The sequence below is a fragment of the Clytia hemisphaerica genome, unplaced genomic scaffold (genome assembly GCF_902728285.1).
Source record: "Clytia hemisphaerica strain Z4C2 unplaced genomic scaffold, Clytia hemisphaerica genome assembly, whole genome shotgun sequence".
Taxonomy (NCBI): Eukaryota; Metazoa; Cnidaria; class Hydrozoa; order Leptothecata; family Clytiidae; genus Clytia; species Clytia hemisphaerica.
Genome location: NW_027104095.1, coordinates 278018 through 301073, shown reverse-complemented (window position 1 = coordinate 301073; position 23056 = coordinate 278018). Strand labels below are relative to the sequence as shown.

General features: G+C 36.8%; 1 protein-coding gene across 1 annotated transcript in view; it reads right to left on the bottom strand.

Moving 5' to 3' along the window:
* Window positions 1-214: 214 nt before the first annotated feature.
* LOC136812871 (uncharacterized) overlaps window positions 215-23056 on the bottom strand; it is a 38977-nt gene continuing 16135 nt past the window's right edge. Inside the window, exons 2-25 of the mRNA XM_067069397.1 lie at window positions 21545-21799; window positions 16828-16963; window positions 16424-16634; window positions 15900-16047; window positions 15108-15289; window positions 13207-13341; window positions 12322-12472; window positions 11383-11685; window positions 10844-10983; window positions 10412-10553; window positions 9868-10197; window positions 9341-9516; window positions 8789-8883; window positions 8098-8284; window positions 7623-7841; window positions 6914-7069; window positions 6452-6579; window positions 5619-5881; window positions 5051-5117; window positions 4085-4565; window positions 3505-3641; window positions 2267-2404; window positions 1020-1801; window positions 215-541 (exon numbers count right to left, since the gene is read on the bottom strand). Coding sequence (XP_066925498.1) covers window positions 243-541; window positions 1020-1801; window positions 2267-2404; window positions 3505-3641; window positions 4085-4565; window positions 5051-5117; window positions 5619-5881; window positions 6452-6579; window positions 6914-7069; window positions 7623-7841; window positions 8098-8284; window positions 8789-8883; window positions 9341-9516; window positions 9868-10197; window positions 10412-10553; window positions 10844-10983; window positions 11383-11685; window positions 12322-12472; window positions 13207-13341; window positions 15108-15289; window positions 15900-16047; window positions 16424-16634; window positions 16828-16963; window positions 21545-21644 — 5106 coding nt within the window. The 5' untranslated portion in view covers window positions 21645-21799 and the 3' untranslated portion in view covers window positions 215-242. The remainder of the gene's footprint in view (window positions 542-1019; window positions 1802-2266; window positions 2405-3504; window positions 3642-4084; window positions 4566-5050; window positions 5118-5618; window positions 5882-6451; window positions 6580-6913; window positions 7070-7622; window positions 7842-8097; window positions 8285-8788; window positions 8884-9340; window positions 9517-9867; window positions 10198-10411; window positions 10554-10843; window positions 10984-11382; window positions 11686-12321; window positions 12473-13206; window positions 13342-15107; window positions 15290-15899; window positions 16048-16423; window positions 16635-16827; window positions 16964-21544; window positions 21800-23056) is intronic.

Genomic DNA, 23056 nt, shown 5'->3' with positions numbered 1-23056 from the left:
ATGATATGCACCACTGCAATGACTTAAGGAAATTATGCAGTTTTTCTATTTTTGTTCCACCCAATACGTCACTTTTTCTATTGTTTAAGTGACGTATTGGGTGGAAAGTTTTAAAAGTTATCAGAAGACTCTCCAGTGGTGCATATCATGAATAGTTACAAATGTCGGACTCATAGTCATAGATACGACGGCGATTTCTCCCGTTTGCCTCCGTTAAACAACTATAACGACAAAAGTCGAGCTCATAAATACGACGTCGGTTTTCCATCTTTATCTTCAAGCGCTACGTAACCGTTCACACTTAACTGCCTTTTAAAGCTATTCATACTTCGCTCGCCACGTGATTTTCGACGCGCGGGCGGCCGCGTGTGATCATCAAAAACGTCCTCTTCTGATGCGGAGTAGCCCTCTTCGCTGAAATCACTTGATTTACCAACAGGGTCTAAAATATCTTGTATTTGTTTACCATTATTGTTTTTATTGTTCGGAGTTGAGTCTTTTCCACTTGTTTGATTGTTGAGAGGACCAAGTATAAAATCGTCTGAAATATAAAATAAATTGAGCTTATTCTACAGTATTTACCCTTACAATTCCTGCGTCAACAACACGCGTGCGTAATTTCTCATTCTTTTATCTATATGTCGTTAATCTCCGCAATAAGAGAAATCAAAACAATGAGATGGAATTTGTGGGTGACCTTTGAAGATTGAGCTTTCTGTATTTAATGTTCACGATACTAGAATTTAAAAATAAAACAAGTGGCAAACGTCCGACCAATTTTGGGTGTTTCTGTATAAAACATTACGTCATGAACATCACGAATAGAAAATATATTTCTCTGGTATGATAGGGAGTTAAATCGGCCTTTGAAGACTAAAGTCCTCAACCATTAAATTTATAAAAGTTCATTTTTTTTTAAATCTTACATATTAGGCATCAATTCGCAAGTCAAGCCCTCATTTTTACTACGATCCTTAGCGTCTGCTAACTTCCGCGAGTTAATTATGAGATATGATTACCTATTATTGCACCGTCCGTGTTGCTTTTCTTATGGCCGTCGTACGGATCATGATTTGACGTCGTGCTTGCCGTCGGATGTCGGTATTTAGTCGGTGACGTCATATCCGTCATACTGGACGATCGTGACGTTTTATAAAAACTACTCGAATAATCTGAGTCTGAGTCTTTTAAATCGTTTTCATTTTCACAGTTTTGTAACCAGTCCATGACGTCTTTTTTCGATTTCTCTGACGGCTGTCGTGATATTTTAGGCTCATATGACGGCGGCGCATCCGTCATCGTTGCAGCGTCGCTTTTTAACGTTCCCGTATCAATAGATAATGGGCGCACGTTTTTCAAGTCTCTGTTATTTGTGTTTTTATCTCGATGAGCAACTGTACCAATTTTCTTATACCCTGTCAAACCTATATCTTCAGATGGAATTTCCGAGCGGAAACTTTCTTTTTTGTTTATGTGTTCCATTGATTTCGTCACGTGATGTTGGTCACGTGAAGATGACAATGCTGAAAGCCTATTGGATGACATATCAATTAACGAACGCCTATTGGCTAGATCTTTACGATTGGTTGATTCCTTCCGATAAATGACCTCCATTGAGCGCCTTTGAATTGTATTCTTATCCAAATTTTTGCCGGAAGGTGTTTTTACAGAATTCAACACATCGTATGATTTGGCACCCGATAAGGCGCGATATGAGCTATATTGTTTGATGTCCTTTTGCTTTTGATGTTGTTTGATGTCATGTTGCTTTAGTTTTCGATTATCTTCTGATTCTTGGAGCCTGTAAGATAAGATAGAAAATTCAATAGAAAGATAGAAAATTAGGCCTACACCTAAGATAATTTGAGACTCTTAACCTCAGATTTCAGGAATTCTGAGTAATCAAGAAAGAAAAAAAACGTACAAGTAAACGGCATTATAAAGAACTTAACAAACTCTATCGTTCTGAAACAATAGGGCCATTGTTCTCGGATCCAAAATACTGAATGAAAAGCAAAAAAGTGGAGCTGAGGCTGAGCTGGTAATAACGTTGTTTCAACGTCCATCTAGCGTTATAAAGACGTTATGAACGTTAGATAAACGTTTGAACAACGTTGTGTGCCAGCTAGGCAGTGTCTTTTGACTTTATAATTTAACATCACAAAGTCTTCTTTATAGGTATCACTTTAAAAAAAAAACTCCGATCAAAGATGGTGGATAAAGCTTAGTCTAGGGTTTATAAAAGGTAAGTGGGTTTTATCCATACTTTTTATTGAGAATTTCATCTTCTTCATCGAGACTATCCTCCAGTATCCCGTCTATCGTGTCATCGTTGATGGCTAACAAAGGTTGTTCTTGTTCCATGGGCGTGATAGGACTGTGGTATGAGGGCGGTGGGTGGAATCTAAAAAGTTCACAATGAATAGCTTTAGTTAAAACAATACATAAGATGTCCCGTTAAAGTATTCTGAAGTGAACATGTTTCAAAACTCAGGTGGCATACAGCGTTCTTTCGGGACAACCAGGCCTTTACTGATTCTTATAAAAAATGTGTATCCTTAAAATCCTTTAAGTGTAGAGCTTTTTGAAAAAGACCTATTTACGGAACTTTTTTAAAACGGCTCAACCTATTTGCCAGATGTCGACATACGTCGACAATGGTTTTTGGAGTGATTTTAACTTCATCCCGCGAATAAGGTTTGAAGTATCAGCCAAAAACTCTAAATTTGATTCGAAGATTGTAGAATAGTGATTATCCATTTTCAAAAAGTTTTTTTCCGTTTCAAACATTTCTTTAGAAAGTCTTGGAAGAAAGATGTAGATTTTCAGCTAAGAAATCGAAAATGCTCATGCCGGCAAGAAAATAAAAAGTGCTTATACTACTGACCTTTATATATCCCTGGACCAAGCTATATCCGCCATCTTTGATCGAAGTTGTATTTTTGAATTGGTATCATTGAGTTTCAAGCCGAAGGCTAGAGGTCAATCTCTTTGGTAGGATTTGAAGCCAACAAATCCTACCAAAGTTGCGCGGCCTTGAGCGACCCGCCTGGTTTTTACACAAATGACAGATTGAAACCAAAATTTACCGCTTAATTTCGAAAAATATATCACTCGAAGACAAAGGAATTGCTAGATTCAATCCGTCATCAAAAATACGGCGCATACTTTAAGGCTTCAATTTTTCTTGCCTGAGAAAGGTTAGAGATTGACCTCTAGCCCTTCGGGCTTGAAACTCAATGATTGGTATCCATAAAGAAGCCATTGCAGTGTTTAATATTGACGTCTAACGGCGCTACATCAACAAAAGTTTTCGAGGGAAAGTTGATCTAGCACTCTCGATGCATTTACACCGGTATTGAGTAGTGCCACCATTAGGGTACCGCTTTTCAAAAAACTCCGATCAAAGATTTTGCTTGGCCGGAATTGAAAAACTTGGTCCAGGGTATATAAAGGTCAGTGGCTTATATCGACATTGGCACGGACAGGGTTAAAAATACTCACTCTGGAGGGTCATCAAACGAACGGATTGGAGAGGTTGGAGATTCCAATTCGTCGATAGTGTTCATTGGAGGAGGAGATATGAATTTTTCTGGTGGTGATAAGGGATAACCATTTCCGATGATACTGTTTCGTTGAATCTGAAACGGTCAGGAAAAAAATATAATTGACGCTCTCTAATTCGACGTTCTACTATTCGAAAGTCCCCGTCAACAAGAAACTCTCATAAACGACGCTCCCTTATTCGATAAGCTCCCTTATTCGATGAAAATCCAATTGTCCTTAAAGATCGAATTAGAGAGCGTCAACTGTATAATTGGTGGATATTATTGCATCAAGGATTTGCTTTATTGAGTACATAATTGAGAAAAAACTTCCACTAAGCTGGTTAGGTGTAAGGTAAAAATGTAAGTCTTCAAAGCTAGATCTTTGTTTATCTTGAAATCCGTTAAAAAGTAAATCCAAAAAACCTTAAAATGAAGAAGTTGTTAAAAGTCGGAGCAAAAGATCTTAATTTGAAAAGTTTGAACCTAGAAGGTGAGGTTACTACTATAAGGTAAACGTAACTTGAAATGAAACTTACACTTGAAGCATTCGACCCGAGCCTGTTAAACTGCATCGTATTCGTTCGATTGCTGCCAATTGAAGACATTCTGCGTCGTTCAGAAAAATACGAATCGGTCGTGCGCTTGTTCTCTGAGCGGCCGTCACACTTGAAGAAAGCGATCCATTGAGAGCGCGCACGTTTCTGGGCTATGACGTAGAAAATGAAGATGGAAAACCCTTGAGACGCGTTGAAAACTGAAAACAAGTAAGAGAATTCCAAGCGCGCGTCCGTCAGCTGACCGAAACCAAACGCCCACGTCAAGCCCATTAGGATCATGATACCAAACGCGCGTCTTAGACGGGCGGTTGCGAGTTGCAAACTGTTTTGATCTGTGTTTCCATTGGGGCGGCCGCCCAACTTCATCATGATGAATATGAAGATGACGAAATTGATGAGGATGATGAGACCGATGGGCGCCAAGTATGAAGCAATCAATGGGGTGCCTGTCAAGTGACAGCTAGAAAATAAGAGATGTTTTCATTAAAGTTTCTGTAAAATTGACTCTTCCTTATTTAAATCCTACCGATCCAACAAAACTTATTGCTATCATGAAGAACTTTTTGTCTTTGAAGATATCATTTTTCTCTACTCTCAAACAACGGAATAGATTATTGACGCATTCATAAATGAAAATTCAAATAAAAAAGACCTAGGATCGGGTGACGACAAACCAACAATTTTTAAAAATTGGCAAAGATTTGGTTAAACTCTAAGTTTAGTTTCTCCATCCGTTGTACAGGATAAATCACCTGGTAGTGTCATCGAGAAAGAATTAACTTTTTATTGGTGATAAATAGACTTTTTCATAAACTACGTAACCAGCAACGATTACCTAGTTTTCAAAATATTACTATGGTAATTGATTCCCTGAGGGGTTCATAAGAAGTTTACCTTAATTATAAAAGTAACACTTGAAGACTCAAGAAATATGAAGATACTTACTAGTGCGAGCCACCATAATTATCCATGCTTGTCAAAAAGGTGATTCCCACAATGAACAAGGGGATTCCTAGAGCGAAAAAGAAAGAAAATACATCAATTTACTGCTTACACGTTTTTTTTAAGAAACACACTTTTAAGAAACACGAGGCTCAGAATGCCTAAAAACTAAGAAACATCTAGGAAACATGCTGAGGCTGAGAATGAGAATTTTTTAATTCGGTTTTTTTTAAGAACCTTCCAATCAAAACAAATGTTTTTTTCTTTGCATGAAAAATAGGCTGATTATGTCAAAAAGTTTGGAAACATGTAAGAAACATTTAAAGCTCAAAAAGCCGATTCTAAGAAACATTGAGGCTGCTTGGTAAAACTAGTTTCTTAAAAAAGAAAACCTGTATGTTGAAAGAAATTTATTTTTAATTAAAGGTAAAGAAATATCATGCCCTAGGACGGTCTTTTTTATTTAGTTGAAAAAGAGTTTTGCCCTGGAATCAACTGGATTCTTGAAAAAAATGCTATACATCTTTTTGCTGTTAGCATTTTTAATAAAACACGTAGAACATAAACTTACCCCAAGCTACAACAGTTGACTTGTATATATCTCCGCCCTGTCGTGGAGGCCACACCCTAACAAAGGCGTGATACATGAAAGACGCCTCCATCAACATCCAGAAAAATGATACCAAGGTGAAGTAATGAAGAACAAATGCAACGGTCATACACATGACTGGTTTATCTGTTTGTTCTATACCAGTTACAAACGTTAAAACCACAATGAATAAAGCAACACAGAGTTGGATTAGAACCTTGGCTGCCATCTCTTTCAGTAGCCTCCTGCGATGATAGAAAAAATCAAGTGTTTTGATAGTCTGGCTGGTATCCTCTAACGGGTCTATGCTTCTTATATTATTTAGCTGCGATCTTTTATGTCTGCGATTCAGACTAGTGTTTTGAAGCTAAAATCACCACCGCAATTTTTTTTCCGTAAGCGGCCCAAGCCCCGAATTACCGGCCAATGACCTGCAAAACTTTGCAATTGAGACTTGTTCTTTTGCCCTGATTTTAGAATTTATAGCGGCCCATGAGCTGAATTATCGCCCGGAAAGGTTCAAAAAGCTTAGTAGAAGCATTCATTGCAATATCCTCAAATGGAAGTAGGGATAACGGATCATTTATCCTCTTTATCCTTTTTAATACATCAGACTCTGAACAGCCTTGTTTTTGAAGAAATTCAGTCTAAATAGGGTCATTTTGAGACAAACCGTAGGGTCAGAATCGATATTTTCTCCGGCCGGCGCAAACCAAATAACCTCCTTAGTCACTATGGAAGATTGTCTTAGTCCACACTTGAAACCAAAACGCGTTCTCAGTCCAGACAAAATCGATACCGTAAAGAAAACTTACCTGAACATGAAGTACGTCAAGAATGTCAGGAAAAGGCCAATGAGCGACAAGAAACACCCTATCACCGTTATGAAAGAGATAATCTTGCGATGTTTGCCGCAAATTGTACTTGTCTCTGCGTACACGTCCTGTAAACATTGAAGAGATAATCTTTATGAGCACAAACAAAGGGCACCTTTAGGAGTGTCATCAATACAAACTAGTTATAATTTTGTCAGATTGAATGATATAAAACGTATTATTTTAACCCCGAGCTAACATAAATAAGCAGAGCGCTTAGTGACCAACTATTTGGAAATACACCTTTTCGACTGTAGCCGCCAATTGCAAGACAATAAGACAATACAAGACAACTTAAAGACAATAGTAAAAATTGTAAAAAAAGAATTGGATCGAGTTTAGGGTGGTGCGGCAATTGGCGACTACGGTCGAAAAGGTATATTCTAATTAGTAAGAACTTACCATCATGGCAGCAAAGTTGGTCAGATGGTTACAATGACACGTGATGGTTTGATTGGCTATGCTCTCCACCGTACATCCTTCTGTACTCCACCCTCCTTTCTCATTGTCTGCTTCGTAATCCCAATAAGCACATGCTGTCTTGCGAAGTTTAGCCTCCTGAAATCGAGGAAACAACAGTTTAGCAGGGGTTATGGCTGGCGAATGAAAAATTAACTCTGGCGATCTTTTATTTTTAACTAAAGTTAGAACAGATGATCTAAAATTGCTCTTTTTAGAACTGAATATCATACAAACACGAATTTTAGCCAAATGTCCGATCCATTTTTCATGCTAATATTGAAGAAGTAAAAGCCTATAGACACCCTTCTGGTACATAAGATTGTTTCAACATTCATCTAACGTTAAATAGACGCAAACGTTCTACCAGGTGTCCCAGAAAGTGTATGCAGGGTTTTTCGCCTTTTTTCAAATTTTTTGAAAAGTAATGTTTTAGCATTTAGATCATAACTTTTGATCTAGTGGACCAAATTTGACAAATTTTTAAAAAAATTTAAGTTATCCTTTCTCTTTCCCATGCAAAATGATTGATTCTTTAATCTTTAACAGTTGATAGAACTCGAGAAAATTCACTTCAAAGAGGGGGATTTTTTTCTGGGACACCAGACAAACGTTGAAAAAACGTTGGAAAGACATAGCGGTAAAAACTTACATCTTCGGTATGCCGGAACTTCAAGACAACAGGTGCACTCAAGTTCCGGGTTTTTTGTCCGACCACTTCCCCGGATACGACCGGTGTGAAAACTCGTTCTTTGAAGACCGTGAAACCGTTGATGCACAGCTCTTCCAGACGTTTGTTACCGTTAAAGAATTTGTTCTTTTTGTAGTACACAAAATAAATGGAATCGGCCGTACCGTTTCCAGGGATTGCCTAATGAAGGAAATTGCAGATAAATTTAAATTTTACCGACTATTGTGGATAAATCGGTTTTGATTAGACTAGTGAGATTCTTTAAATTGAATCTCAACCCAAATTCGTGACATCCCAACACAATCGTTCTTGAAAACTCCCGACCAACCAGCGTTGACCTTAATCAACCAATAGCACAGGAAAAAAAATTCTGATTAAGTTATACTGATCAATCGAGAATACACAGAATGTCATTAAAAATGTAGTGAAAGCTTACTTCTTTGGGAATATGCATTTCAACACCACCAGATTTCTCCAGATCCTCTTTGGCAAAATTGATTCCTTCTTCCAGCTTATGTTTATTGATGAAGATTTTTTGGACAATCACGTTCTCAGATTCTTCTTCTAGCTTCTTTTCAGAGGGAGGAAGTTTTTCCAACCATTTCTCTAACATCTTCACAAATCTATGGAGATAATATTGAAGAACTGTGATTTGAGATTTCTTTCTATCTGGTAGTATTGTCTATTCTTTAATAGACTGGAGTCGTTTATAATGCGTGTAATACAGTAATATAGGCGTAGTATGATAATACGATTATTGTTACGGGGTTTAGTTTGTATAAAATTGTGCCTTTCATTACTTTTTGCTTTATTTCTACTATGTCTGAATTGGTCATCCAACTTGCTAGACCAATCCTTTAATCGAGTTATTCGTAATTCTTGATATGCGTAAGACAAGATGACGTTATACTCTCTATTGGAAGTATCCAAAAGTGCAGGTTTTGACCACTGTGCTTCTATTTATGATATGCACCATAAATTGGTCAAATCCTGGCTTTTTCGGGTGTTTCCTTTAGAAAATGAATAGAATATTCTGGAACTGGTAAAAAGAATTCAGTTTTTAAGGTCTTCGGTCAAATCAGGTTTGATCAATTTTATCTATACGGCACCATAAAATGACTTTATACCTTGTTCCTGTCCTGTTCGTGATTTCGCTTTCCGAGAGAACAGTTTTGTTCGCTTTCAAAACGTTACTGACTGCTTCAACTAAAGATTGTCCAATCTAATGAATAGACATTTTTTAGTTTCAGCACATAGCACATACTTTAGCTCTAAAAACAGACGCATAATCGAATAATTATCAGAAAATATTTTTCGTACATTATTTTTGGTCATTGTGGCTTTTTGTGGCTCATTAAATTGGGATTAGATTAAGAAATGCTCTTTATTTTCGAAGTAAAAGAAGGCTTCTTTGGAATCTCGCTATACTTTTGTGCGGTTGACAAAGTTCTGCTAAAGTTGATATTTTGCTATTATATATATGGAAACCACATAAGCGTATTTAGACTAATTCTTTCGAGAGTGGTTTCCATTCAGTAGCGTAGACAGGAGGGTCGCAAAATTTGTGTATGAGAGCAGGTTTTTATGACACTCTAATTATCTTTTTACATTCCCTCCTGTCTACGCTACTGCATATCTTAGCAAAAAAGAGAGCATAGCTGCAACCAAAAAAATGATACCTCTCCAGAAGTATTTTGTTTATTGACAACTTTCTCCAAGATATCAAGTGTTAGAACAACGTCGTGTTTATTCAAGAACGTGCGATCGGCCGTGATGTTCTTCAAGCGGTTACTAACGGCCGCGGCGTTAGCGTCAGTGATCACCATCTTTTTCAACGAGTTCAACTCCTCGGTGGCTGCAAAATTTAGAAATGTTTTTCGAGTTTAACTCAGATTCGGAATAAAACATTTGATGCGTTTTCTTATAGAGTAGCTTAGCCAGACATAAAAAAAGACTTGCACCTGTAAAATGAGATTCTGTAATGTTGAACAGGTTACTGAAATCGCGATATAACAGGGATATAAAAAACTGCTCATCATCATTTTGGATGCTATTCTGGAAAAGAAATAAACACAGTTGACTCTCTCTAATTCGATGTTCAAGGTGAATTAGATTTTCATCGGATAATGAATCTTATCGAATAGTAGAACGTCGAATTAGAGAGCGCCAATTACAAAAAGCGAAAATCACACGTATAATAAATCACCTTTTCCAGTAAACACAAGTTCTGGTGGATGTACCCACGGTCCAGGACCCACTTTAGTGTAAGAGCGGGTCGACACTTCGTAAATTGCGCCAGGTTCAAGACGGTCCAGTACGGCGGTACTGTTAAAAACACGTTTGAAAACGGCAACATTGGATGACACGGCACGTTTAGAACGAACCGACGGGTCGCTTTTGTCGGATTTGACGTAACGTACATCGTAGTAAATGATTGGACCGTTACATAACTTTGGAGCGGGATCATCCCAGGTGGCATGCAAAGTATCATGGGAAATCTTTGTCACGTGTAAATTCAGTGGAGCTCCATAAGGTTCTAAATATATGAAAAAACATTAAATTTCATTGTTGAGAAAAGGCGATATTTTCTCACTAAGGGGGAGGGTTTTGAGATGATTTGACCAGCGAATTTACTTCATTTTTGATTATGATATTATCAAAAGGACCAAAAACTTTTGTGGACTTTAGAAACAAGAAATATCCTAAAAGGGTTCAAAAGCTAGATGACAAAATACGAAAAAGAAACTCACTATCTTGAGGTGTTTCGAAATCGGTCGACGAATAAAACGGACCAATTTCATCTTCCAAGTACCTCATAGCAACTTGCAGGTTGTAAGTAACATATGGACGAAGTTTGGAAATGGTAGCCAAACGAGTATCGTTGTATGGGAACTAAAAATGAAGTAATTACAGATCGAATTAAGAAACATTAAGAACTCGATTGCCAGCAAAATGAAAGTAAGAAATGGTTGTTATACTGGATTATAGGCTTATGGGAGATACTATGTGGGAGATTCCAGTGTTGAAGCGGTCGGGCATATCACTAGATGTCAGTTTTCCAAATCCTTCGGAAGATCTAGCCGGAGATGGACTTATGAACTCGGGCACGGTAAATGAATGCTCTACCTAGAAACTACGATCACTATAAAAGAATATAGCAAAACAGTTCTAATAGCGCTTACATCAAGATCTTTGACGCCATCAACAGATGACACTTTTACACGGTAACCGAGCACATCACGCGTGTAAGGTCCACTGTGATTTAAATGGATAACTGAATCGGCAACCGTATAGTTAACAATCGCTAGTTCTGGAATCGGAGCTAAAACAGAGCGGATAAGGTTGGATTATGTCAAAAAAACTTGAAATGGTAATTAAAATTGTCTGCGAGCTAGCAATTCATCACAAATATATTTACAGTATATTCTCCATAACTCGAACATAAACGGAGAACACAAATTCGTTCGAGTTAGAATTAAAAAATACGAAGGCTTTTAAGGCTGTTAACTGAAGGGATAAGAAAACTTGTTCGCGTTAAGGAGACATTCGAGTTAAAGAGACTGGACTATAAAAGCCATCATTTTTATTTCTACCAAAAGAGTAAAAGTGAGTAAATAAACTTTTCAAAGAGCGATCTGCGTAAGGACCATACTTTCAAAAGAAACCCTAATAACTGAAGGGCAATAGCTAAGAAGTGCCAAATATAAATATAAAACCTTACCTAGTACTGTGATTGTCCCCGCTGATTTGGCGTGGATATCTTGAAGCGTTGGATAAAATGATATACAAGAGATTTCTCCATTTTCAGCGCTCGTTACACGCTTAATGAAAAGCGTGCTACTCGCTTCGTTTTCTGTGGTGACTTCACTAGTGATGATACGAGAGCTTGTTCTCAGGTAATCTTGATTGATATTCCATACAAGAGTCATGTTCGGTAGACCGCGAAACAGACAGTTGATGGATAAAGGTTCACCACGATTGATGGTGTGATCAGAGAGGCCATATACTAACGTTGGAATCGATTCTGAAAACAGAAGAAATCATTATAATTAGTCTGCTATGATGATAATTTATGTTAATAAAATAGAAGGACAGTTTTCGGAGCTAGTTTTGCGTATAATTGTAGACATGAGTCGTTTATAACCCGAGTAATACAGTAATAAAGGTGTTATATGATAATAAGATAATTGTTATGGGATAATATCAATTTGTGTAAACTCCAATTTATTGTCTCTTCCGTTTTCTTTTGCTTATTTTCTACTATGACTGAATGTGTCTGAATTAGTGATTTATCATGCTAGATTAATATGGGGGTTACTTGTAATTGGAATAGTGCATCGTAAAGATATCTTGCATATAGAACGGATATAGTCAGTTTTTTACGTGGATAGGTCATTTATCTTGGACTTTTAGTAGTCTTTCGATTAGTTAGGTTCGGCTGACCATGAACTGAAGCATCGAAGGCGCAATGATTCAAATTGTAAATCCCTGGTTAGCGAGCACCTCACCAAAAACCGGGATTTAATAACGTAGAAAAAACGCGGGTGACGTCTAGTATAGGCTAATCGCTGGTTTGTGGCACTGACATCTCAGACCACCCGGGCATCGCTCCTTAATATAATATCGATATTATGATATGATTTTCATCTTGTTAACTAACCTTTTCGAGGAAGACATTCGTAAGCTTCTACACGCATGCACGGTAGATCACCTTCCCATTTCTTTGGCAAGAAGCGTATGTAACGTGCAATGACTGGTGGTTTTAATTCGTTAAGCTTCTTGGTAGATCCATCGATGTTTCCGAAAAGTACCTGCAAAGGATTAGAAATTTCAAATCAATCTTCTGGGTAAATTTGTAAATACATTTTGCGCTCTCTAATTATCTATCTCTAACAATTAGAATAGGCAGGGCAGAAGGTCGGCCGTCTAAACTAGAGCTTAAGAAAGCGTATCGAATAAGTAGAGCCTCGTTTTTCAGAGTTTCTTTTGGACGGTAAATTAGAGAGCGTCAAACTATACCTTAGCTCTAGTTTAGACGGCCAACTTTCTGCCCTGCCTATTCTAATTGCTAGAGTATGCAGAAAGAGGGCACAAAGTTGGAAAATCTTTGCTTGGAAAGGTTTGAAAGAAGACATTGCATTGACGTCAAAAGAGGGCTATGCATCACTTTAGGCAGCCCACTTTATGCCCTCTTTAATTCACAATTAGAATAGACAGGGCAAAAAGTGGGCTGTCTAAACTAGAGCTTATTTAGGAAAACTTTGATTCGGGCAAATTCTTTTTCAGGTAAAATTTTCGTCACTTTTGTGAAAATTTTTCTTCGGGAAAGATTTCTTCACTTTTTTGAATTTCTTTTTTAACTTTTTCCAGACTAAGTTTCCCAAGCAAACCTTGTATAATAAGATCCTACCAAAATAACTCTTCAATATTCTAATGCGTATGATCACTTCGAAATCGGGCTACGTTACTGTTGGACGCAAGAAAAAATTATCTGGCATTGAAAAGCCGATTATACGCTGGAAACCAGGTTGTACAAAATACTGACCTGATTGTAAGATTTCCACAGTTGGCCATCCAAACTGTAATTAAATGCGTATTGCGTCACCCATGATTGCATGAAGTCATAGGGATGACCCTGGGTTTCAAGCTTCGATATCTCACGGGCAAGTCTCAAATCAATCTAAAATAGTTTGAAAAAAAAGTTGAATCAATGCAATTCGAACTAAAACATTGTTTCCTTCAGCTTATAAAGAAATCTCCTAATTCGAGTCAATCTCAGATTAGCCAGTACCTTCCCTACTAATCAATTTTTTCATTTGTTTATGGTCAATTAACTACATAATTAAATGCAAACCAGACAATAAAAATGATAGTTTCACGTCGCTGATCTCTAACTACTTGACTGGATTGGACTTCTCCTATAAAAGGAAGCAGTGTCCAGTCTAGTCTGAATAGTCCACCATCTTCAATTCTGGTCATTCGAAATGTTGCTTTCTGAATTACTGTACCTTAGATCTTTGAACGTTTGAAGGGTAGGTAGAAAACCTGGCCCACCTCTCTGGACCGGGCCATATGGCCCCCGGGGGGGGGGCACTGGGTTTGCGGACTGACGGTATGTGCGGGCCAAAAATTGGCTTTTAAAATTGCACCCTTACAGTGCAGCAAAAATCAGTGAAAATTATACCCTTAGAGTGCATTTTCCCCCAAATTTTCGATCCCTTTCGTGCAAAAAATGGTCAAAATTCTAGCATTTTTGGTCAAAATATCTAGATTTTTCAAGAATTTTCTGAAATTTCTACCCTTACAGTGCATCTCTAGTTTTTCCGACCCTTACAGTGCATTTTAAACATATTGGAAAAGGTACCCTTAGGACCCGCACATACCCGTCGGTCCTTTTGCCCAGCTGCCCCCCCCCCCCCCGGGATATGGCCTACCCTTGGCCCACCCTTTGGCCCACCTTCAAACATTTTTTTCCCCGATTTTATTCTCGGACAACCAGGTTATAATGATATGTGTGCGTCGGGATGCGCTATAATTTCATTATTATTTCATCATAAAGCGCGTTGGCGTTATTGAATCAGCCGTTTTACGACAAACAATTGGTCAAATCTTCTAAATGCTCTCTAAGAATTAAACGCTTTTTTTTATAAGAATAGTGTACTTTGGATGAGAGGGTCAATTATTCTTAAGAAAGTACCAGAATTGAGGGTGAAATATTCTTAACGTAAGTCTTGTCTATCTGACCAAGGGATAAGACCCTTAAAATTTCTGAATTATTACAATAGAAGTCAGCCTAATGGTAGCACATTGTGCTATTGCACTCGGGATCCCGAGTTCGAGTCGGGTTCGGGTCAACGTCAAAGTTTTTCGCCAGGTTTTGATACTTTATGTTTTTTTGGGTGAAGATTCCGAAAAAAGGGGTCCGAAGTCCTGAAAAGTTGAAGAAACAGCGCTACGGGGTTTTTTGGCACCCGTACAGGACTTAACCAGACCCTCTCCCGGGGGTCCCCTTAATCTATGTCAGGTGTATAAAATGCAGACTCAAAACTTTTTATTTTTTTTTGTTTATTTCAGTCTCGTTGTTTTTCTGCCAGAAAAACCAAAGTCCAACCTCAGAATTGGTTTGGAGATTTTCAGAATGATAAGAATCAAATCTTTTTTAGAGTTGTAAGGTGGGCCAAATGGTAGGCCAAGGGTAAGCCATATGGCCCGGGCCAGAGAGGTGGGCCAGGTTTTCTACCTACCCACGTTTGAACGTTTCGTGCAATTCGAATGTTTCAAACGTTCGAAAATCTAAAGCAACATAGTGGACTAGTCAACTTCAAAACTGAAATATTTCCAGGGAAGTCTGTGAGCAGTTAGTCTATCTAGTGTGTAAAGGAATATGATTCACGTGGTTGGTAAAGGCATGTTTTGTTAACAAAATACCAAACTCTTGAGAAATACCTGTAAATAGGGCGCTATGTCTCCGGTAGTGGCACACCACGCGCCCCATTGACTTTGACCTGGCTGAATAGCGGCGTCGAGTCGGCCTGAAGATGCCGGATGGTTTTTGTAGAACGTTGATGATGTCATATCGGAGTTTGGGACAATTGAAGATTTTGTGACGCCGACCTTTTTGTTGCAAGCTGTTGTGAAAAATTAAATTGTTCTAAACCCTTTAACGACCGATGATGAGATATCTCCTCACCGAGTTCCATGCCAAAAATATTGATGCCGAGATATATCGTCATCACGTTCCGTGCCAAAAATACTGATGACGAGATAGCTCGCATTTACGTGGCACGGACAAATAAAAAGACGCAATCGTTAACGATCAAAATTTGTTACTCAGTTAAGTTTAGTTTTTGAAATCGAAAGTATAACAAAATATGAAATTTAAACAAAGGATACCTCATCAAAACATCAACTTCATGATAAGAGAAAGATACATAGATGAGCCCATGGTAAAAGAATGAAACAACAGAATACCTAACCTGTACCACCCCGCCACCACGGGCGTTTTTCATATTTTGAAAAAAACTTCGCGTTATCTTTTCAGTCAGCGAAGAAGAGTTTGGTACAGGCTACAAAATACCTTGTCCTTTCATTTTACTCTGGCCCTTATTGGCGTTATTTTTCGTCGCTAGCGTAATAAGGGCCGGCGTAAGGGACCGGAATTAAATCAGGACCGAGCTAAAAACGTAGAAGGCCATCTAAATAAAGGCCGATAAGGTAGTTAAAATCAATGATTCATACTTTTCTCAGGTTTGCAACCAACGAAGTCGGCTTGAAGACAAGGTTGGTAATGGTACATCTCAGGATATATGCGAAAGAATCTTGCAGTGACGGGAAACTCTAAAGCGACTTGCTCTTTAGCCCAAAGTTCGTCCAAACCAATGTAAAGCTGAACGAGAGATATTAAGTATGCGTTATTTACTTTAACCAGTACACGTTTTTATAAGAATAGTGTTTTTTCAATTCATTATGAATATTCTTAACTTTTTGGCGAAAACCATCCTGAAATATTCTTACGATATACTTATTTTTGGATACATACACATATCTCAAGGAAAAACGCGGTATTTTTATGGTACCCTTAAGCATTGCTCGGGAAATTGGAAATTCAATGGTAAAATGCTCTAAAAATGACATTCTTAGGTTTTGTTAACCGGTTACTTTTTACGAAGCGGGCTACACGGCTTTTTGCGCAATGCAATTGGTTCTTTTCGCATGACGACGGGCCTACACTGCACGTGTTTTAATGCAGTTCGTTGACTGACCTTTGACTTGTTCGTTTTCGAATCCTTCACTGTAAACCAATCATTCCCGTCATAACTGAAGTGTAACGTAAAACGTGTTACGTAGCCGTCTGCGTATTCGTTGGAACCGATCCGTATCGCCGTGATGGTACGCATAGCTAGGAAGTCAACTTGCCACCATGGCTTTTGATCATTCTTTTCTGGGCACCATACACCGAATATTCGTTCAACACTGAAACGAACAGAGAGATAATCAATTTTTGCCCGTATACTCACAGTTCTAATTTTTGAAGAAAATAAATTTTGTCCGACTGTAACGATAAAGCAAAAATAATTAAAAAAAAAAAATTCCAAATCGGATAATTTTTTAAGACTCTCGACTTTGATCCATTAAAATATCGAAATAGCAGGTATAAATAACTTACGCCGGACTTCTGAATCTTCCGTATTTCGCCAAACGGTAAGGCAATTCCGAGGAAGCGGTAATTTGACTGTCCGGTAGCTTTTCATCATCCGGTAAATACCAATCTAAACCAAGGCCATTCTTTGTACATCCATCGTCTGAAAAAGGAAAAACAAGGAGAATATAATGAAAATGTGTAGTCTTGCATGCTAGGTGACTAATTCAGATAGAGTAGAAAATAAGCAAAAATGGTCAAAGGGTAAACTGATATTATCCCGTGACAATTATTATGCAGCTCCCATATTATATTGTATTAGCACCAGTAATAACATGGTGAGTGATTTGGAAATAATAGTCCCGAGGTTCATTAAAAACATTTCAAAATAGCCTAAGCGTGGTGAGGGGGGGGGCTTTCTTTTCGCAAAATTGGAAAAGAGGGGGGGGCTCCAAATGTCAAGGGGGATCTAAGAAAAACACTTTTTCTGCTATAGTAACCTTTGTCTGATCATCTAGAAATAAATTAACGCTTCTTCAAAGGAGGCGTTTATGAAAGGTTTTTCCTCAGAGGAAAGGCGTTTATTCAAGTGGGGCGTTTAAAAGAAAGGGGGTGGGGGTGTTTTTTCGAAGTTATACGACAATACAGAAAAAGGTATCCATGGACGTTACAAGAACGTTATATTAACATCTTATGCTGATTGAGAAGCTATTTTATTTAGCTCATACGAAAAGGCGGTTACGGAAAATAAAGAAAAAGGAGATTACACGACAGATGAAAAGGAAGTACGAAATTTGAAACTGAGAGTGAAAAACAAACAATAATGAAAGCGGGGTCTAACGAAAAGGGGAAAATGAAGATTTGGGAAATTGAATCCACTGAAAAAAAGTTTATTCATACCGCTCATTAAAAACTCTCATCAAAAAATATTCAAAATGTGGAATATTCTTCAATTTTCGATCATCGTCAAGAATAAGAGGACAGACGCATCATTTTCCTTAACGTGCACTTTTTTATATATAAGAACAATTTTATAAGAGCAATGAGGCTCAAAATCGCCAAAAAATAAGAACAATTTAAGAACAATGCTGAGCCTGAAATTACTCAATTTCAAGCAATTTAGGGGTTAAAGTAGTAAAAATTGGGTATAACGCCTAAAATAACTCAATTACACCCTATAATAAGAACAGGATCTAGGAACAATTTGAGGCTCGAAGTGCCAAAAAATAAGAGCAGCCGAGCTTCAGAAAAATTTCACAAGTTCTCATAAAAAAAGTGTAAGCGGACGGGAAAAGTGGAGAAAACCGGTGATAACTTTTTAATAAACATGACTAAATTCATCATTCCCTCGCACGATTCAGCAACCATAGCGGCGGTTAAATCGGTCCAATCGTGGTAGACAATTTCTTGAAAGGCCCTAAACAGACCCTAAAAAGATCTAGTTACAAAAACTCATCACTTAAGAATGTTATAAATATAGATAGTGGGTTGAAAAGAGTAGTTTGTAACGTTTTTAGAAGGACACTGAGTCACGATCATGTTATTCCACTCTCTAGCCACTTCAACCATCTCCTATTTCACCGCAATCAAACTCTTGAAAAATTCATATTATAACTCTTGTGTATAAACAAACTACGTGAAGTATTATGATTTGACAAACTCTATAATATTTCATGAAGCGAGTGTTTATAACAATTAACAAATATTACAATGATAGTTAGTTATATATTTTATCACCCTTTTACATGCTAAACTTCAATCCTAGATTTCCTCAGATTCAAAGTAATGTGTTCCAAATAGGGATGAATTTCTTTGTCATATGGTTGACTTTAGGAACACAAGCCTGTTCTTCAGACTTTTAGAACAATACTTTAAGGGAATTTATTTTGGCGAATTCGCCAATATTAGTTCCCACCAAAATTACATATTTAGCCCACTCGGCAAAATAAGTTCTCGCAAAAATTAAATTTTTTGGTATTTTGCCTAGATAACTTTTCAAGTTTACAAAAAAAGCTTCAAATAAGGCAAAATAGAACATGTCATTCGCCAAAATTAGCTCCCGCCAAAATTAAAGATTTTCAGGATTTTTGCCGCTCGTCAAAATTAGTTCCCGCTAAAATAAGTTCCCTTAATGTAGATCAAAATGATCCCCTTCTCACGGACCTTTCACATTCCATGATTTCCATCTTTACTTCTTGTTCAAAATCAGGCTACCAGACTATGGCTTAGATTTTCGGGTTTTCGAAAAACAAAGTTTGTGACAATCTGCGGCAAATTTAGATGAAGAGATTTCTCATGATTGAGTATTGTCGAAATCAATGGGCTGTTCCATTAAAAAACCATACATGGGTTAGACGAACCTTTTCAAGTCAAAAAGAAATTATTGATGTGTAGATACCCCGTGGAAAATGATAAAATTTCTAAAAATACCCTTGGAAAGATTATTTCATACCTTAAAGTGAGGGTGGACGAACTAAAATCAGTCTTTTAGCCTTTGGGAATTTTAGAATAACTTTTTTCACCCTTGGAAAAATGAAAAAACACCCTCTGGAAATTTTTCTCGGTTTACCCTCTGGAAATGTTCGTCCAACCCCCTGTATGAAGCTGTATGGATATAAAATGGAATGGTCCAATTATGGTTAATCAATATAAGAAGGTACCCCGGTCCAAAAAAAACTTATGCTAATTCCCACAGCGGAAAAAATGTCACTTTATCCCGTGCACGCCGGAATAATTTTCAGAAGACACTTAGTCTGACCTCGATTCCGTTAAATAAGATTATCACGCTAAAAAAAGTCTTTCTTGACACAAACATGTCGAGTGTGCGATTTTTCGAGTATAGAATTAGAGTATTTTTATTCTTTGTTTTTTTAACTTGTAGATTCCAGCCTCAACATTAAAAAATCTTATATATACCGTTTAGAGGGGTGAAATAAGGTTGAAAAGTCGAAAATTTTCTTCGTCGCCTAACCATGGTGGGCGACATAGTTTTTTGGACCCCTCAATTCGATTCGCACGCCGGGGGCCTCTTCAATGATGTGAAAAAATTTGAATTGCACTTAGTTCCTAATTTGTTAGACTGAAATTATTTGTCATTATAGATTGGCGTGGGTTATCAAACAAATGGACAATTTATTCTACTCAATTCAATGTAGTCATCCGACCGAGTATTAGATGAGTTAACTCGTTACTGGCTGATGATTAAAAAGGTTACAGTGAATCTTACTACACGTTCTTTTATAATAAGAACATCCAAAATTTTTAAAGCCTTCGGATGTTCTTAACTTTTTGAGTTTTAAGCCTTAAAATGTTCTTAACATGTTCTTATTTTCATCATTTTGTGAGTTATTTTGTCCATTTTCCTAAAAAATAGGTGTTTTAGGGTCAACAAAGCCTTAAAATTCTCTTTAACTTGTTCTTAAAATTTTGGCCACCGAAGTCTTATGTTCTTATATATTTTGTTCTTGTAAAAAAACGTGTAACAAGATTTGCTTTGAGTAACTAAAATTAACACCAATCTGTTAAGTCAAGGAAAAGAATTAGCCAAGTTTAAATCCTCGAGGAAGTGACAAATGAGACTCATTTTTCAAATGAGATTTTACGTTCCTTTTTCATTTTTTTCTGACATTAAAGGGCTTGTTTCTCGATGGGTTTTAAGGGGTTTGCTTTGCCAAAATATTTACTTTTAGAGTTTATTTGCCAAAGATGTCTGAATATCTTGAATATATTACATAGGTAAACTAACATATAGGACAAATATTTTTAAAGTTTCTAACTTTAAAAAAATATTATATTAATCAGTGTTTTACTACTACTTAACGTATACAGCTATCCTACGTGTGCCCCTCTTTCGATAAAATGATATGTATTGTGACCTACTACGATACACAAAATTTACTATCAGGGATTTTCAGCTATATAAAAGATTTGAAGAAAATGAAATGAATCAAACATCAAGCTTAATATTCCCTTTTTAAACTTCAAACTTTTTTAAATAAGACGCCGCACAATAAAAACCAAATTTTTGGTCAAATAATATCATAATAGCTTTCCCTTCAGAGCGGCGGCTCGGGAAAATCAACATCCGCCTGCTACAGCCAGGCATGTTTGACCTTCAAATAATTAAATAAACCAAATTATTATTGTGTTTCCAATGTAACAAATGTATATTTGATTGAATATTATTTAGTATAATGTTTGTTTTGATTCCTTATCCTTAACAAACATGAATGAAGGGCAAACATTTTGTGAGTGCTCGTTTAAAATTTTCTCCAAAACAGCTTTCGTGACTCAACTGTTGTATACGGACTTTCCAAAAAAAAATTACAAAAGTTGCCAATTGCATTGGATAACACAATGCATAATGCGGCAGGTACTATAGGGTCTTTCTAACACAACCTAAAACACCATCAAACACAAAGTGACTAGAAATAAAGTGCTGCATTGACGAATATTAAGAATATTAAAAAACAGAGAAATTCTTTTAGACTTATATTCTGCCCGGCAAAAGTGGCTGAAAACCCCCTAAACCTTTTTCAAATGCCATAAAAAGAAACTCTACAATTGGGATTGCCAACGGAAAACTGACAGCCGACTGCTAGCTTTCTTTGGTTTAAGCCTTAAGCGTCTTGATAGCTTTTCTTCATAGGTTTTTCCATTCAAAAGAAAAAATCTCAAGAAATTACTGTGTCAGTCAGGGCAAAATCTGTCAACGCTGTCGTGCAGAAGAATATAAGCAACTTACCTAATACAGCGCTTACTTCTTTTGCTACATACAGTACAAACATTGCCATGAAAAACGCCAGCATATTTCCAGGCAGTAGATTCGTACGTTGATCTGCCATTATTGTGGTCGGTTCAAAAACAAATCAACTAAATTGAATTATAGTATAGTTCCACAGTCAAACGAGATGCAGTTTCAAAAATATTTTCCAAATACCATAATTAATTGGGATATTTTCTGCTCCACATTTGTTTATTTCTTTAAATCGTAGTAGTCCTGAAATTAGGAAAATAAAAATAAATCTACATTCGACTCCGAAATCAACCAAAACTTCTTACGTACTCGAATCACTTTCATTGATCTAAGTCTTTACTCGAAAACTTGGTATTTTTCTTTAGGGATCAATTTTACCGTTAACGCCTTCTAATTCGACGTTTTACCATTCGATGCGCTCCATTATTTGATAATATTGAAAGTCAGCGTCAACAAGAAACTCTCATAAACGAAGCTCTATTATTCCATATGCTCCCTTATTCGATGAAAATTCAAATTCCCCTTGAAAATCGAATTAAAAAGGATCAACTGTATACACTTTCCATATCAAAAATGTCCTTAAAATCTCCGATTTTGCCGATACTCTCTGTCACAAGAGGATAAAAAAACTTTAACGCATACATTTGGAACACTCAATCTAAAGAAAAAAGTTACAACACTACATTTCTCTCGCGTTAAAAGAAAAATAACGACACGATTTTAAGGTTGTGTTTAGATTAGAAAATCTGTTAAATTCTTTGTTGACCCTACTGTCCCTATGTAATTTCTTTATAAGAATACTTCTGTAGTCCTAAACCAAACACTCAATATTTTGAATCTTATACACGTATTTCTTTTTATATGAAGAACATTCAAAATTTTTGAAACCTTGGGATGTTTTTAACTTTTTGAATTTTAAGCCTAAAAATGTTCTTAATATGTTCTTATTTTTATCGTTTTTTGAGCAGTCCATTTTCCTATGAAATTCGGTGTTCTAAAAAGTCTAAAAATATGTTCCTAACTTGTTCTTAACATTTTGGCCATCGAAGCCTTTTGTTCTTATATAGTTTGTTCTTATTAAAAAAACGTGTAGTGAATCAGCCTAACACATCAATGAAGAAAGATTTTGGAAAAACGTTCAAGGTTTAATGTAGCTGTTTTAATAGAGCACCACAGCAGGGCGGGGTAAACTATATGTATACTGGAGTCCCCTAGCACCACGGTACTGACTTATTTTATCTAAATGAATTTGAGTTTATCGTCCTAGTGATATTTGAAAGTTTGTATCTTGAGATTCAAGTGATTCTTCTCCTATCATCAGGCAAGGTGGAAGATGATTTCTACACTTACTTATTTTAAATTGAAATAGTGCGTTGACTGTCCGTTCTTATTAAAAACGAATCCCCTATACGATAAAGCAGTGTTTACACTGTGTTAAAGGTGACAAACTATTATGAGACAAAGACAAATCGATAAAGGTAAACACGAGAGACATTTAAA